At 52.4% G+C, this 16,364-nt stretch overlaps 8 protein-coding genes across 8 annotated transcripts; 3 read left to right on the top strand and 5 right to left on the bottom strand.

Annotated features, from left to right (window-relative positions):
- Positions 1–296: 296 nt before the first annotated feature.
- On the bottom strand, positions 297–2,997 carry NUU61_000883 (uncharacterized protein; the record flags this gene model as incomplete). Its single annotated transcript, XM_056651466.1, has 2 exons — positions 297–2,715; positions 2,777–2,997. 2 exons carry the CDS (start codon positions 2,995–2,997, stop codon positions 297–299), a joined length of 2,640 nt encoding a protein of 879 aa, XP_056516316.1.
- Positions 2,998–4,384: 1,387 nt separating this feature from the next.
- On the top strand, positions 4,385–6,013 carry NUU61_000882 (snoRNA-binding rRNA-processing protein UTP15; the record flags this gene model as incomplete). Its single annotated transcript, XM_056651465.1, has 1 exon — positions 4,385–6,013. The coding sequence occupies one exon, from the start codon at positions 4,385–4,387 to the stop codon at positions 6,011–6,013; it is 1,629 nt and encodes a 542-aa protein (XP_056516315.1).
- Positions 6,014–6,568: 555 nt separating this feature from the next.
- On the bottom strand, positions 6,569–7,593 carry NUU61_000881 (uncharacterized protein; the record flags this gene model as incomplete). The annotated part of the gene is made up of 2 exons (XM_056651464.1): positions 6,569–6,797; positions 6,869–7,593. The coding sequence occupies 2 exons, from the start codon at positions 7,591–7,593 to the stop codon at positions 6,569–6,571; spliced, it is 954 nt and encodes a 317-aa protein (XP_056516314.1).
- A 477-nt stretch (positions 7,594–8,070) lies between these two features.
- On the top strand, positions 8,071–9,270 carry NUU61_000880 (uncharacterized protein; the record flags this gene model as incomplete). The annotated part of the gene is made up of 3 exons (XM_056651463.1): positions 8,071–8,549; positions 8,611–8,887; positions 8,968–9,270. The coding sequence occupies 3 exons, from the start codon at positions 8,071–8,073 to the stop codon at positions 9,268–9,270; spliced, it is 1,059 nt and encodes a 352-aa protein (XP_056516313.1).
- A 324-nt stretch (positions 9,271–9,594) lies between these two features.
- Positions 9,595–10,542, bottom strand: NUU61_000879 (phytanoyl-CoA dioxygenase family protein; the record flags this gene model as incomplete). Its single annotated transcript, XM_056651462.1, has 1 exon — positions 9,595–10,542. The coding sequence occupies one exon, from the start codon at positions 10,540–10,542 to the stop codon at positions 9,595–9,597; it is 948 nt and encodes a 315-aa protein (XP_056516312.1).
- Positions 10,543–10,993: 451 nt separating this feature from the next.
- NUU61_000878 (uncharacterized protein) lies at positions 10,994–11,644 on the top strand (the record flags this gene model as incomplete). Its single annotated transcript, XM_056651461.1, has 1 exon — positions 10,994–11,644. The coding sequence occupies one exon, from the start codon at positions 10,994–10,996 to the stop codon at positions 11,642–11,644; it is 651 nt and encodes a 216-aa protein (XP_056516311.1).
- A 160-nt stretch (positions 11,645–11,804) lies between these two features.
- On the bottom strand, positions 11,805–13,193 carry NUU61_000877 (putative sulfate/molybdate transporter; the record flags this gene model as incomplete). Its single annotated transcript, XM_056651460.1, has 1 exon — positions 11,805–13,193. The coding sequence occupies one exon, from the start codon at positions 13,191–13,193 to the stop codon at positions 11,805–11,807; it is 1,389 nt and encodes a 462-aa protein (XP_056516310.1).
- A 78-nt stretch (positions 13,194–13,271) lies between these two features.
- NUU61_000876 (uncharacterized protein) lies at positions 13,272–14,523 on the bottom strand (the record flags this gene model as incomplete). Its single annotated transcript, XM_056651459.1, has 2 exons — positions 13,272–13,624; positions 13,689–14,523. 2 exons carry the CDS (start codon positions 14,521–14,523, stop codon positions 13,272–13,274), a joined length of 1,188 nt encoding a protein of 395 aa, XP_056516309.1.
- Positions 14,524–16,364: the final 1,841 nt, after the last annotated feature.

Here is a 16,364-nt window from a genome sequence, read left to right as displayed (position 1 = left end):
ACGCCCAACTCGCACGCAAGCCCCTCAACACATGGAAACATCGCATAGGCACTGCCAGGTAGGTATCATTTAGGGAGGCTGGTCCTCAAATTTGTGTACATAAAAACATGGCCAGAAATGCAAATAGACCCCAGAGAAGAGACAAAGCCAAACGCCAGTGGAGCCGGATATCCAAAGAAATAGTCAAAAAAATGCAGTCTGAATCAGGACCATGGACCAGGGATATAATGACGAAAGTAACCACCCAAAGAAATCATACCAGTACATAAATCATCACATGCAAATTTATTTTTTTGTTAGTTGGCATACCCCATGGTCGCCGGTGACCTGGGTGCGTATCTGCGAACGGCTCCCCGACCAGGGCTGCAGCCCACAGAGCCGATATCGATGGTCTTCAGCTCGCGGCTCAGCGCATCCATGCCTGGGTTCCCACTGTTGGGGTTGCTGGACGTGACTGGGTAGCTTGGAGCTGCCGAGATTGGGACCTTGGACGGGATTGGAGGACCGGTACTGTAGTCGTACAGCGGCGAGTGAGAGCTGGGAGATGGGGAAACGGAGCCTCGGTGGGAGGAGCGCGGCCGGTCTGCCGATGTGGGGGTGCTGTAACCCCGGCTGTGCGTGTAGCCTCCATAGCTCTCATGCCCACGGTCTGCGCGGGGTGGAGTCCGGTCCACAGACTCGGCACCCGGGTGCTCGTGGGTGGGAGTGTATCGTTTGCTCGGACGATCCGCGCTGTACGACCCGGTGTCCGGAGTGGTCCTGAAGCCGACACGAGGTGGCCCCGCGCTGCGGCTCGGAGTGTCATTGCCTCGAGAAGTCGGGCGGGCTGAATGCTTGAAACGAATAATGACTTCGGGTTTGCGGTTCTTCCTCTCCGGCTCAGGTGCCCAAGTGTCCGTAGGCAGATGATCCGAGGGATCGATCTCTCGGCCATCGTCGCCAATGATGGGGGCAGCATCTCTAGTCGGTTCACTCTCAGCCCGTACGATATCTCTTGTCTGGGACGGAGACTCGTAGGGTGGTGAAGGACCCCGGCTAACGACTGATCGCGAAGCATGGGGGTTTAGGTTGTCGTATGAGTCGGGGGAGTACGGAACTGCCGAGCTTCCGCGATCATTCCCAGATGACGGCCGGGGGCTGACCGATTTCCGGGCAACAATGCGCGTGTCGGGACTGGCCGACGCGCCTCTGCCTCCCATAGAGCCGGGTCTCTCCTCTGCCGGATGGGGAGACGTTCGCAGGGGGTAGACAGGAGCTTCGTAGGGCGCAGGAGCTGATACAGGGGCCGACACTGGGGGTTGAGAAATCATCATCTCATCATCAAAGTGGGTGGTGCGTCGTCGATTCGCTCGATCTTCGAACGCCGGTTTGTCCAGTCCACCTTCCGTTTCAAACCCGGCAACCAGACTTGGGGGCACACGAGATGCATTGCCCACAGGAACAAGGTCCCGACTTTTTTCGGGTGTGGTTGTCATGGGTGGTGCTATGTTTTCTGTTGAACCTGAATTGGTGGGATATCCTGGGCCATAACTCGCATAAGACGGAGCGGGAGGCTGGGGGGCCGGGGGTTGAGGCATGCGGGAGCGATGGAGAGGAGGGGGAGGAGGGAGTCCGTCTTCATCTTCGTCCTCGACTCGGGGCTGCATCGTGGCGTATTCAGGGTGGTAGTCATCATGGCGGTTGAGGGGTTGCAAAGCCCTGACCTCATGTGGGTGGAACCGCGGATCTTCGGCTGGCCCCGAAGATGAATTAGGACGGTAATCAGAGGCAGGCAGATCGTAAGGGTGGCCTGATACGCTGGAGTAAGATGCGCCAGGACCATAAGACAGGGGCTCGGAGTTGAATCGTGGCTGCTCCACGGGAGCATAGACATCTTGCGGGTGTGAACCCGGTTCATATAGCATCCGCTCATGGAGATCCCTTTGCGATCGATGGTCTCGCGGCTGGGGGTGATCATAATCGGAATGGCTTCGAGGCTGATACGGACGCGAGTCGTAGGGGTTCTCTGGGACGTCATTGCAGGGATAAGGTGGTTCCTGCATGTTGCGTCTAATCATTCCTGTAGACGGAGGAGCGGGGGCCGAAAGATCCCATTCACGCTGGTAATGATCAGGGATATCGTAGGCCCCTGGGGCAGGATGCATATTGGGAGATGGTTCAGTGTAAGGTGGCGCATCATAAGAAGGCTCTGAATGCCGGGGAGGATATGGCATTTCAGGTCCACCGGCCGGGGGCATAGAATGAGTATGATCTGGCATGGCCGGTCGAGATGGCATTGGGTGATGCAATGGAGGAGCAGACTGGGCGTGCTCCGGAGCGGCTGGCCGCGCCGGGGTGACTCCTGGCGGGTCGCTGGGCAAGGGCCGTCTTTTGACTTCCTTTAATTGCCGGGGACCGGACAGACCTGAGGGGCCCGACGAGCTAGTCGGCTTACCTTGGACCCTCTCCGCAGCTTCTTTGCGGCGTTCAATCACAGCCTCGTCCTGCTGCCGGGTATCGTAGTAGGTCATCTCAATCCGAATATCCCCTGCGTATTTACCCCGGCATTGTAGCGAATGCCAATGGTCATTCTGGCTTCCACCGGGAATAATCAAGTTTTGCAGGTCGACCCAAGTCTCGCCAATGAGATCGGTCCTTTTGTCGTCGTTAAACACGGATACTTTCAGCTTGAAGTAGTCGGGGGATTCGTGCACGGTGAATCGAAGTTCATAGTCCCTAGAGATCTCGTTAGACGGGTATTCGATATGCTCATCGTAATATTTAGCTAAGTATTTACCATCTGGGAGTCTGTCCTCCTCGGAGATCGGTACGAGTCTTCTTTGCTTCCTTGCCTAGTCGTGCTGCGCAATATGGATTCTGTTTGCCCATGGTCTTGCGATTGGGCAGGTTCTTTGCGCGGTCAATAATGGCGACCAAGGTGCCAATGGCGGGGCCATCGACCGACATGTCGGCGAAGATGCCCGCCGCATGGTTGACGTTGGCGAGTCTGTTAGACATGATGCGATAAGCCTCGGGATCTCGTGTACGAGAGTTGAAGCTATGCCAGAATTCAGCCAGTCACCAGCATCGAGAAATGTTTCAACTGGATGAATCAGAAAACAGCCAGAGGGAGTTGCAGATGAAGAAAAGAAAAGAGCCGGGAGGAGCAAGAAGAAAGCGATAAGAATGTAATGATGCAGTATTGGCGGTGGCTGGGGTGGCTGTTGATTGGCTGTGGCCCCTGGCGACTGCGCCTGGACTCCAGTGGAGCAGCCCGCCTTATGATACCGTGACAATACGGTTACCGCGCGTTGACCCGGCTTTCAAGGTAAACAAATCTCCCTTTTAGACTCGCTTCGTGACAACCTCATCTACTCACTCGAAGAGATGTGTGTTCATAGCGATATACAGCAGTGGACTCATCAACTTTGTTGAAATCAGTGGTATGGCCTCGCCAATCCTTAACCTCGGCCAGGCATCCAATATTCAAATGGATCTTTGATCGGATCCCCAGCCACCACGACCCGCATTTACATTCCTGACAAGGGGGAAGAGTATGCAACGATTGGCTGCTGGATCAGCCAAGAGATCGTCATCAGGCAATAGCGTTGTTTGTCAATCCTGTTTCACCTAAATCAACCGGCCCTATGTACTGTAGGCCTCCTTATACATGCAATGGGGGTTCGCTCGTGGGGCTTACCCATTACAGTAAAAGAGGGTACAATATGGGATCTTACCAATGTTCCGATCGCGATGTTCACCTCCAACTCTCTACTGCACTCGATCTGTTAATGCTATAGGTTTTCATGATCGAGTTAGTACTCCAATTTGTGACTCCTCCCCTGGCCTATTGAGACAATGTGTCAAATACAGTATAGCATGTTGATCCTTGCTTGTTCAATGATTATTTGGTGATAACCTCCAATTGTATCAGAAAATATCTCTCTATTTCTAGAACTGGATGAAACATCCACGACCAGAATGTTTCAAATACTCCACATTTCCCGAACCAACGCCCCTTCGGCTCTGTCTTGTTTCTTTTTCCTACAAAGCTAAAGCTGACCAGAGACAGATAGCGATAGTTGGAAATTGAAACTGAAAAGTACATATGAGAAAAGGAACATAGTCGGGAGTGTAGGGTGTATTGCCAGTTAAATGTAGTGCCTGACTGCCTGATGGCCTGTGTTCCTCCAAGTCTTGCTCTTTGGCCTTAGTGCCTCAGGTGTCAACAGCCCCAGCCGCCATTCCCGATTGGGGAAGACGAACTTTTTTTTGAAGATCGGCGCAGCGAAAAAAGATCCCAGACTTCACGCGACCAACCACTCCGCCCTGGCCATGAGTTGCGAGTATCTGGCCCTCTAATCGAAAATAACCCCCTTGAAAATCTTTACCTAATTAGCCAATCATGGCGGCGCCCGTCCTGCCTCTGCAGCAGGTCAAGCTCGCCTCGCTGCCCTCAACCCGTCTGACTCCAGAGCAACAATACTGGCGCACCTTCAAGAACCCGCTGCTGATTCCGTCTCCGGCCAATGGGCCTGTCAACCTCATCACACAGCCTTCGGCCCCTTCCTCTCCCGCGGCTTTCCCCTCACTTACACAACCGCCTGATGTATTCACGGTGACCACGGGCGCCCGAGTTCAAATTTACTCGATTCGCACACGGAAGCTTCTTCGGACCATCACACGATTCGACGACACCGTCCGTGGCACGGATGTGCGGCCAGATGGCCGTGTAGTGGTGACGGGTGACGACACGGGCGCAGTGCAGGTATTTGATGTCAACTCGCGCGCAATCCTGAAGACCTGGAGGGACCACAAGCAGCCGGTTTGGGTGAGCAAATTCTCGCCAAGCGACCCGACATCGGTTTTCACCGCCAGTGACGACCGGACCGTGCGGCTGTGGGACTTGCCCGCTGAGAGCAGCACGCGCACTTTTGTCGGCCATGGCGATTATGTGCGTAGCGGTTCTTTCATGCCGGGCTCGATGGCGTCATCGGGGCTGGTGGTCTCTGGCTCTTACGACCGCACAGTACGTCTTTGGGACCCCCGTGTCGAAAGCCGCGCTGCGATGACCTTCAAGATGGCAGCTCCGATTGAGAGCGTTTTGCCCATGCCCGCGGGGACGACCGTGCTGGCCTCGGCCGATAACAAGATCGCGGTGCTGGATATTGTCGCGGGCAAGCCGCTCCATATGATCCAGAGCCATCAGAAGACCGTCACTTCACTTGCGCTGGCCTCGGACGGCGAGCGCTTGCTGAGTGGTGCACTGGACGGCCACATGAAGGTCTTCGAGACCACGGGATGGAACACGGTCTCGGGATCCAAATACCCATCACCGATTCTGTCGCTGCGTGCGATCACGTCGGGAATGGCACATGAAGACAAACACATCGCCGTGGGTATGCAGTCGGGCCTCCTATCCATCAAGACCCGACTGTCTGGCCAGCAGAAGGTCAAGGAACGCGAGCGCAAGAAAGAAATGCAGGCGCTTTTGGAGGGCAAACTGGAGGAACACGACCGGAACGTCGCCAAGAAGCAAAAGCTGCGCGGCTCCGGATGGGAAAAGCGGCTGCGCGGCCGAGACTTCATTGGCGAAGGGGTCGACATCGTGATTGAAGGCCGCGATCAGAAGCGACGAAAGAAAGAACAGCCCTGGGAGAACGATCTTCGTAAGGCGCGGTACTCGGCTGCGCTGGACCAGGTCCTAGCGTCGACCGACAAGACCGCCCAACTCACACTCCTCACGGCTCTCCGCCACCGCTTCGCCCTGCGCGCGTCGCTTAAGGATCGCGACGAGGTTACACTCGAACCTGTTCTGCAGTGGGTCCACAAGAATATCCGCGAGCCGCGTCTGGTCGATTTGAGTGTCGAGGTGGCCATGAACCTGCTCGATCTCTACTCTGGGAACCTGGGCCAGTCCGCCCAGATCGACAAATTGGTCGAGCGTCTGCACCGCCGGGTGCGCGACGAGGTGGAAATGTCCCAGCAGGCATTCCAGACCAAGGGCATGCTGGATATGTTGAAAGCGACCTGATGTTTCTGAGAGATCCACAACGTGGCTTGGAGTTTGCGGTGTCTGGATTGTGATTACCGGGTGTATATGGCAGGCTATTCAACTTTGTACAGAATCGCATAGAGAACAAAAGTCATCCCGAATTCTTTGCATAGCTAGTTCGTAGCTCCACAGGCTGTCTTGGAGGATCACCAAGCTACTTGCTGGTCCACAAGCCTTTACATATCCGTAACCTCCCCTAAAGGTTATGCAGCAAAACGACAGTGTTTTATAGTAATGTATAAGACTAACGTATAATTGATTTTCGAAGACGTTTTTTTTAAAAAAAAAATATTTTTTTGAAAGGGTTTTTAAACTTTTTTTCAGACGATATTTCTACGATTTAATTTATACTCTTAAGACTAATCCTGAAGTGGACTAGACAGGCCCACTCGGTTTGACAGTTGAGTTGCATAGAAAATAAAAATTAGTCCTGAATTCTTTAAAATCGAACATCGAACAACGGAATAATCGGTCGAAACACCATCACAGCCAAGAAATTCCTAACCACGAACATGACGCTTGGTGTCAGCTGCTTCAGGGCTGCTCTGCGCTGGCGCGGAGGGCAATTGCCAAGACCAGCTTTGCAAACTTTTCCACCTCTTTCCAGTGTTTGATCCTCCATGGTCCGTATCTCTGGATCCGAAGAAACTCGGTCTTCTTGATCATGCCCCTCTTTGTGCCCATCATGTAACTCTTGTACTCGTCCGTGTAGGTGGCGTTAGAAAGATAGAGCTCTTCTCCGTCCTGGGAGATAAGAATCACCCTAAAACATGTATTAATATTGAACTTCATTCATCATATATGGGACTTAGAAATACAAGAATATCAACTAACCTGTTCATGGGAAGGCCTTTAGGCGCGTCGGTGAGGAGAGCAGCAACAATCTCATATGTCTCTTGCATAGTGACGTTCGGTTCATGGATTTCGCGGTTATCTGCTTTGGCTTCAAGAATCACTTGGGTTTGAGCAGTTTTGTTCGCAGCCAGAAAACCATCTATCTGGCAATTGAGGCTCGTCTGTTTCGCAAGCTTGGCCTTTTTGAATGTCGCTGTCAAGGTAGCGCGGTGAGGAGTCCAGTAGGCCTGAACGTTGGGGTTCTTCAGACAAATAGCCGTGAGAAAAGAGATAAGCGAGGCATTGACAATTTCCTCGTTGATGCCGTCCAGTCCCTTTTTGTCTTTGTCTTTTTTCTCGTGGAGGAACTTGCGGACTTGAAATTGCTGGGAATAGGCAGTCTCGAAAATCCCCATATTGTCAACTCCAGGCATGCTTGAGTTTTCAATACCCTTCAGGTATTCAGCAAACGGCACAAAATCATCAAGCCAGCGACTTGCATCTTCAAAGTATGGCCCCAGCCCCAATTCTTCTTCCGGGATCGCATCATCTTCACTTAGAGTCCAGAGGGCTCTAAGGAGCAGATGCTCCTCCCTGGTGACGTTGGTCCCGGACTGAAAGTTTTCTCGCGTATGAACGCTCGCTCTGTAGACCCCAAGGTTTTTGGCCGCTTTGGCCCAGTCCGACCAGGTCCTCGGAAGAGGTTCATCCTTCTTGGGTGCCATTGAAGCTGGAAGGATTGGTGCAGAGTTCGGATCAGAGAGGGAGAGAGAGGGGGAGAGTGTGAGAGGGAGAGGGAGAGAGGCAGAGTGAATGTTTGTGTGTTTTCGACTTGGGATAGGGAAGTTCGAATTTTTGGAACACGAAATAATGGTGGTGGTGGTTGTTGCCTTCTGCTGTTGAATCAGATTCAGAATCAGAATCAGAATCAGATTTAGAATCAGATTTAGAATCACATTTAGAATCATGTTTAGAATATTATTTAGACTTAGAATTATGTTTAGAATAATATTTAGAATGATATTTAGAATCAGAGAGTATCGATGCCTTGAGGACTGCATCTATTTTCTACATTCGAGGCTAATCCCAAAGCGGACTAGGCAAATAGCAGACCCACAAAAGTCGACCTGACAGGATCCTTCCATCTACAACCATCGACCTTCCTCCTACAATCATCGATCTTCTATCTGCTTTCTTATTTCATGCCAGCGACCATGGAGACCGATTTTCAGACACAGGAGCGGACTCGCCTGAGAGCCAAATACATTCAGGCGGTGTCAGACCTTACCAAGACACTGAAATCCCAGCCCCAGGCTGCCTATCGAAGCGATGAGCTTGATGTCCTCAGAGTTTCCCTAGGATCTTTTGACCCCAACGACCAAAAATTTCTCGACTCCTCAGCCTGTCTTTTTAAGCCTCTGTCATCTCGGGAGTCTGAAAAGTACACTCTAGTCGAGTCCGACTTCGACGAAATCGGGCTCAGGAGCTACAAAAGATTTGACGAGGCTTACGACAGCGTTACGAAGGAGAAGGGTGTAACAAATCCAAGTCCTGGTTACATTATGAGCAAGAGAGCAAACCTAATCTCGTCTCATTTGGATTTCCTCTACTATCACTCCAGGAAGAAGATTCGCAAGAACCTCGTTTCCTTTTATGAAGTTTCTGGATGGGTCCACATCAAGTAAGTTCGAAAAAGGTAGTTCGTTGAATCAGTCTACTGATATATTCTCCGGATAATCTAGGTACGGTAACTCATTTCTCGATGGTGCACGAGGACTGTTAAGTGGTGATCTAATTGGGCTCCCCTATCGCCTTCCCGACTGGCGTACCGTGCATATGCGCGAGTGGTGGAAAGACGAGGACGCCTCAGCGCCAGCCTACCCACACATGATGCTTATCATTTGCAGTGGGGCAGAGGCGAAGGAAAACGAGCTGCTCATTGGCGAGCTCGGGCCTATCGCGCAGGCGATCGAAAATCGACTTGAACAGGCGGAGTTTGAGGAGACATCACTCTTCCCGGTATATATTGATTTTAATATTTTCCCCTCCCATCGTCCCGAATACATACTAATCTCGACCACGGTTTCAATCCCTGACAGATAATGGCCATCTCGTTGTTTGGCCCGCGCCATGGACGTCTCTTGCAAGCCAAATTCAACAAGTCAGGTGTCTTGAAAATTCGTGCCTCGCCTATCTACAGTTTTCGATACAAGGCAGAGGCTCCCTTCGATCTTTTCCTTCGCTACCTGGCCTGCGAACCTCGACATGGCGCCGAATACGAATTCTACAGCGACGAGGAGGATGCACCCATGGCCCCTGAGTATGTCTCCCCGCCACCAGGAGCCGACAAGGAAAATGTCTCTCCGAAGCAAGGAGATACCCCGTCTGCCGAAGAGCAGTGAGGTTCTTCATTCCTTTCCCCTGTGTTAACTGGAAGTTCCACAAGGCCTGCCAACCGACAGAAGCTTCCTTTCCGTTCGAAACCGAGACAGCTGGGGGAGAAGACAACTCGTGCTCTACAGTGAATACTTCGATTATGCTGGAGGTGGATCTTGTTTGACCAAATTCTTTGCAATGGCGATGGCTGTTTTGTTGTATTTCCAGAAGATTCTTCAACAAATCCTTCTTAATTTGCTCAAATATCCATCCATTAACCGAGTTGAGAGTGGGAGTCACCTCTTGAAGTAACCATTCTATCATAATCGTCATTTATGGCTATATAGATGCTATGTATTGTCCGATGGAGAAAGCTTCGAGAATCCAGCCTCAGGCGGCTGCAGCCAATTTCGCGCATCATACTCCCAGCCATCGGCGCCCTCAATGACATGGAACGTATACGCAAACCGGCTGCGAGGACTCGTGTTCTTCTCACTTTTGTGCAGCACATTACCATGAATCAGCACCAACGACCCAGCCTTGATATCCAGGATCTCGAGTTCCTCGTCTGTCGGTGATTCACTCTGTTCCTCCTCGACCCCCCTGGGCAGCGCAGGGCCTCGGTTCTCAATGAACTCCGTACCTGACCCAGAACTCTTCCTCACAAACCGACGCAAGATGTGCCCACCTTTCCGGCCCGTATGCGACCCTTTCCACATGCCCAGTGTCGCATTGCCCGGCCCCGCATCCTGTAGCGCATACCACCACCCAACTGCCGAGGGCGGATCCGTGTACAGGAACTCCGAGTCGCGATGAGACGGCACCGCGCCACCAATGGAGGGCTGTTTGCAAATAAGCATGCTCTGCAGCACGCGCGGGTCCTGGAACCCCAGCGAGCGTGCGACCGCCGCATTGCGCTGCTCCAGCGTGACGCTCCGGAACGGCGGCGACAGCGTGTGCAGCGAGTGCCCGATCTTGTTGACGGCCAGGTGCTTGGGCTTGATGAGCGCGGCACGCCCCGTTAGCGGGTCCGGGTCTGTGGTGAAGGCGTCCGGCTCGAAGAAGAACCGGATCTTGTCGCCCGACGTCAGGAAGTAGTCGTCGCCCACATGGTCGGCGGTGTCGTCGTCGCCCGTTGTGAACCGCGTCAGTGGGTGCGACTCCAGCGGGAAGTTGTCGAGGAGCTTGTTGGCCTCGGTGAGTAGCGATGCTACCTCGGTCGAGCTGAGGTAGTCTGGGATCACGAGGTAGCCGTTCTCGTGGAACGAGGCCAGTTGCTCTGCGTTGAGGCCAGCCATAGGGGAAGGGGGAGAGCTGTGGAGAGAGAGAGAGAGAGAGAGAGAGAGAGAGAATAGTGGTCATACCGTAGAGGGAGATATGTTGGGTCAACAGAAGAGCGGGGGAGGCGATAAGCGAACCGCATTGGCATCTGCTTGTTTTTCCCTGCCTCAGGATCGCCACGATCGCCGCGCGAGGCCAAAATGATGTCAACGAAGGATCATGGCTCGCCACGTGGGGAGTATATAAAAAAAGCATGGAGAAAAGGATCTAGCAGATTCAAACAGAGTGCTGGTGGTATCAGACCTGCAAGGGACAACACAAGTGACAACACCCAACTGTCAGAGTGCAGTATATACTATACCTCTACTCAACAGAAAGAAGAAAAGAAGAATAATAATGACTCCACAAGTGTGGACCAGCTCTACCTCTTCCTCGCCCACATCCCGCCTAGCGCGGCCGTGCCCCAAGATGTCCGATTCCTACACCAGTTCTTCCTACTACTACAGCTCTACGACCAACACCACCGACGGCACCACCACCACCGGCCACCGGTACACAACGACCTCGCACACGGAGCCCGATGGTACGACCATCGTGCGCACCGCACACCAAGACCTCGGCCAACCAGCCGTCGTCGAGGAGCGGCGCTATGACCGCACCGGCCAGGAAGAGCTCCAGCTCGCCCTCCCGGGGCCCGGCGGCACATCGGCCGGCGGCGTGCGCCGCATCACGGACCTCGACGACGAGGACACCACGGGCGCGACGACGCTGGACGCGGGCACGGCGTACGGCACTGTAGGTGGCGCCGGGGCGCCCCAGTCTGTAGATCGCGATATGGTCGATCGCGAGTCGTATGATCTTGGGACACCCTTTGGCACCCGTGTTTTTGATCCTGCTACCGGCGCGTATGATGAGCATGCCGATTATGATGCTGATGGGGCTGTGAGGCATCATCGGGTGTTGAGGGATGTCGGTGGGCGCAGGTTCCATCGTGATGTTGATATGGATTCTTCGGGGTTGTCTTCTTCCTCGGCGCGCGAACAGCGTCAGTATGAGAATCCTAGTACGGGGACACGTCTGCACCGGGAGACGGATGTCGATGTGTCGGAGTTGATTTAGGAGGATATGGTTGGTTTCCATAACAATCTGCATTGAAAAACTGTACAGTATGTGAAAATGAACAGCGAGACATTTCATCATCAAGTCCATATGCTTTGTGCAAGTCAAGTGTATGTAGTTCTCATCGCCAGCAAGTCACTGAGTGTAGGTAGTAAATCCCTCACAAGTGGAGTCGTCCCTCTGACCAGCGGCTGCGACCCTTCTCCCACCAGCCTGGGATCTCATACGACCAGTGGCATAGCATACCGGCAACAAACCCAATGGCATCGTTTTTGAACCCGACCAGCATGCCCACAGTGACCATCATAGTAGTCCAGCGACGACTACGCTCTGCGTCCGTGAGCACCGGACCGAGATGCTGCTCCGGGTTTGCCAACAGACCGCTGCCCGCTTCACCGAGGTCTCGAGCACCAGAGGTATTGAGGCTCTCGCCAACACTGACGAGTTCCAGGCCAGCCGCAATAACCATCACACCCAGGAATGCGGCAGAGAAGCGCTGCAAGAGGTCGACCAAGGTCTCGCCAAACAAAAACCCGATGACAAGCTTGAGCAGACCGAGGAAAATCACACTCGCGCCAGAGCGGGCTCCAAAGCGGTACTGCGCAGCAAGACCACCAGACCCATGGCAGACGGGCATCGCCCCGAACCAGCAGCCGAGGATATTCATCGCGGCGACACTAAGCCCGATGTGGGTGACGGACGGGGCGCGCACATTGGGCAGCAGGTCGCTTGCCAGGTGGACCACAGCGACGATCGAGTTGAGGGTTGTCAGTGGAAGCTGGCCAATGCCCGCATCTATAGCACCGACGCGCCATTGATGGGGCTTGGGCACAACCACAAATGGATGCCACACGGCAAAGCCTGGCATGTGGCCAGCCAGGGCGGTTCGAATGATGGCAAAGACCAGACCCAAGACCAACACGGCCAGTGCGTAGGGCACCCGGCGGTAGATACTGGTGATCAGAAGCGCGATAAAGGCTGCGAGCGCCCAGATCCGGTTGTCTGCCCAGGACGGACGCATCCAGCCCAGGGGCGCGAGCATGCGGCTGCAGGCAGCGATGATCAAAGACAGACCAGCGCCCACCTGGATACCCTTGATGACGGGGATGGGGATCACATGAGCGAACCAGCGCAAAAGGCCTGTCACACTAAAAACCAGAATGCAGGCGCCGACGAAGATCCCCGCGGCAGCGATCGTTCCGTTGGAGAAGTTGCGGGCAATAGCGACCGCAGCAATGGCCTTCATGGGCTGCACAGGCAATGGGACACCAAACAAGAGACCCGTCAGGATATTGTAGACCCCTGAGAAGATCAGGGTGCTGGCCAGCGATACCGTGCCATTGAGGGCCAGCGCGATAGCGATGGGCAAAAAGGTGCCCAAGTCGCCTAGAGAGCCAGAGATTTCAGAGACATAGTTGCGTTTGAAAATGCGCAAGTTATACGTGGAGATCTCGCGCAGAGACTGGACAGCCATGATGTTGGTGAAGACTGAGAGCTGGGAGGGGGGCAGGTGGGCCGTCTTATAAGCGCCGATCCCCGCAAATGACATATCGCGAGAGGCATTCTACAATCTTCATCATGGATTTGTGCATCCTCACCACTTGTGTATATTAATCACGATGGGACGTTAATTGACGACTTGGACGTTTTCGACCCTTTGGAACTCTTCCATCCATGTGGCAATCTTCCATCGGTCCTCTTGCCGGCATAAGCCTCTTGCCATCAAATGCCTCTTCTCTCTAGACAACTCCCGTTCGGGGAAAGCCTTTTTCAGAGCGTCATCGGTGCTCTCGTAACTCAGACCAGGTAGTCCGCCTCCCTGATGCTTCTGTAGCTGAGAATCTAACGCAAGAGAGAAATCCTTTTCTTTCATCTCATCCCATTGATCGGCTTCCAGATATGTTCTGGTTAATGAGTAAACATCAGAGCTAAAGCCATTATAGCTAATGCCACCAGGGGTTGTGAAGCTAGCAAGGACCTCTGAACACCTTATAGATTAGCACTTCTATTCTATACGAAGAGCGGATTGCCACCTGAAACTTACCTGGACTCATATATTTTGATGATCCCGCATCAGTGGTGTCACGAACCCCTGCTCCAGGCTTGATATATAAGGCATAATCCCAATCGATCACATAGAATTTGCCGTCTATTTCAAGCACATTTTGAGGCTTAATATCCCGATGGACGACATGTGCGCGACGAGCAACTTGCAATACCGACCCAATACTGAATATTGCGCGCACGATATGGTCTCTTCGGCTTTTGGCTAAACTGCCGCGCCCCCAGCCTTGGGATAGAGCCTGCAACAGATTCCTGTCGCCTTTTGGCATCAATATGACCGATTCCTGCCCGTTTCTGGAATAGAAGCGCTCTATGTACGATAAAACATAGGGGCTCTTGACGAGTTTTTGAATGTTTGACTGGTCCAAGGCACTCCCTCCCGGTGATATTTTGACCGCAACTGACTGTGGGCGGGCATTAGGCGAATCGAAGTAGCTGAGTTGTCCATCCCAGATCTGGCCTTGGCTACCCCCATTGATTTTTCTCACGAGGATCACTGTCGCATATTGTTTACAGGTTCGGTCCTTGCATTTCTTGTCTTCGCAGGCGCTGTAGATGATATACTTGTGTTGGCCTTTCTTGTACCGGAATTCAGTTCCCACTTTGAATATTCCACGGGGTGGCTCAATAGGGTCGCGACGCTCAAGTGAATGATTAAGGGAGAGGCTTCGAGGTATATGCGTCTTTCCCTGGTCAATCTGGAGGGATTGCAAGTCTTGGGGGTGGAGGTCTTCGGCAACTGGAACAGAGGAGATCGGAGGGATCAGAAAGGAACAGAGCCCCCATAGTATCAGCCGAGAATTGAAGAGACGCATAGTCGGTGTTGTAAGAAGAGTCTTTGAATAGTCGGGACTGCTGTTATAAGAGGGATATTTCTGTCTCAGGGGCCAAGGGATTTTAGGTTAAATTCAGATCATCATGATTATGGGCACACAGCTGAGGATGTAACGGAGCGAGTCCTCAAGTATTGATTAGAGGTTTCCATTCTTCGCACACTCTCCCTGTGCCATAAGTGCACACATCGTGTTTTCTATAGGATTGGAAGAGTATAATTGACTCGGGAATAGCATATATCAAATTAATATCCTTCTGCTGGATGATATGAAATTATGGACCAGGGCTTGGTCTTTGGTCAAATATCCTCCCCTGTTTTTAGAGAGGAAATGAGGAAATGAGGCATAAGCCGCCCCCAAAGAACAGGAACAATGCGGTGGGTTCCCGTCATTAGGGGGCTGCAACTAAATAGCGCCCAATGCCCGATGGAGTAGCGATGCCCTTGAGTCGCCCCACTCCTCTCAGCGTACGAGCTCCCTAACTCGACCTTGATACACCTGGACCCATAAGATCTCACCAAATTGGCATGCTAGCATCCAACTTTCTATTTTCATACTAGTGGAATATCGTAAACTTCCAAGGTTTAAAGGTTATATATACATAGCCCCCGGGGCCAAGTTCGGTGTCGGGAGACACGCTTATGTGCCCTGGGGCATTGAAGTAGTCACTGAGAGGGTATCACTGAGGGGGAATTCCAGTTACTGGTTTGGTCATGGCAGGATGAGTGGCAATTCTACTGTAGTTGCTGAATCAGCAAGTACGCAACGTGACTTCCCTTGAAATCATATATTTGAAATATCTCCAGAGCAATCTGAATCGCCCTATTGGTGTATTCTGATACATGTACTAGTGTGTAACGTATCCCTCTGAGCCGACAAGTACTGTACAGTAGATGGTCAGTTCAGCCCACGTACAATATATATACTGTACCAGCACAAACCGGGAGTGCGTCCGTGATTACTTCATCTCTACCCCGGCCCTTACCGGAGGAGCGGCTGATGATTGCTGGGCCTCGTGAAACAGCTGTGAGAGAATACTGCAAATGGCTGGAGTCACGTGCCACTGAGGAGGCGTACAAAGCTGATTTCCGTAATATTTGCCAGGTGATTTTGGAGAATCATCTAGATCTTGAACTGATCCTCGAGGATCCAGACTCTGGCTTCTTCGTTCAGCGCGGGATTCGAATTGGGACTGCTCGTCGCTTCCTACGTGACATAAACGAATGGGCCACTGCGAAGCGATCAATCGAATCACTTGACCAGACCGCTGAATTACCTCTCAGCCGTGCTCAATTGACTTGACGGCTATGTTTTCTTTGTCCTACCCCGGGTGTGACTGCCCCCCTGAGATTCACTGGCGTTTTCATGTTTCTGCGAGGCGAGAGACATTATTTTGCACATTAACGTTGAGCCTGTTACAGTTTGTTCTCAGATTATTAGATTTTTAGATTATTTGCCTCTTAGGTCATTGAGTCAGTAGGGTGATGTTCGAATTCAGTTATACCTCCAAATAGTCTTTGCATATTATACCATTTAGTTCCAAGAGATGTTTTAGTCAATTGTGGTGAACGTGGCCGGACTAATCTTATTTCCTTTAATATATATCTTGGCATGTAAGGGGTTGGACTCAATTATCCCACTCCAATACCTGCAGGCGGGCCTTATCTCAACTATGACTGTTGCCTCAACTAGTAAGTTTTTCGAAATCCTCTTTTTCTTTGCCTTCTATGCGCCCGAAGAAACAACGGACCGGCCCATGGGCAATGACTACCGTACTATATGTAATATGATTGTTTTCAACAACGGAGTTAGAGAGGTGGAGG

The sequence above is a fragment of the Penicillium alfredii genome (genome assembly GCF_028826965.1).
Source record: "Penicillium alfredii strain IBT 34128 chromosome Unknown utg000001l_segment0_segment0, whole genome shotgun sequence".
Classification (NCBI taxonomy): domain Eukaryota; kingdom Fungi; phylum Ascomycota; class Eurotiomycetes; order Eurotiales; family Aspergillaceae; genus Penicillium; species Penicillium alfredii.
This window is presented reverse-complemented; position numbering and strand designations above follow the sequence as displayed.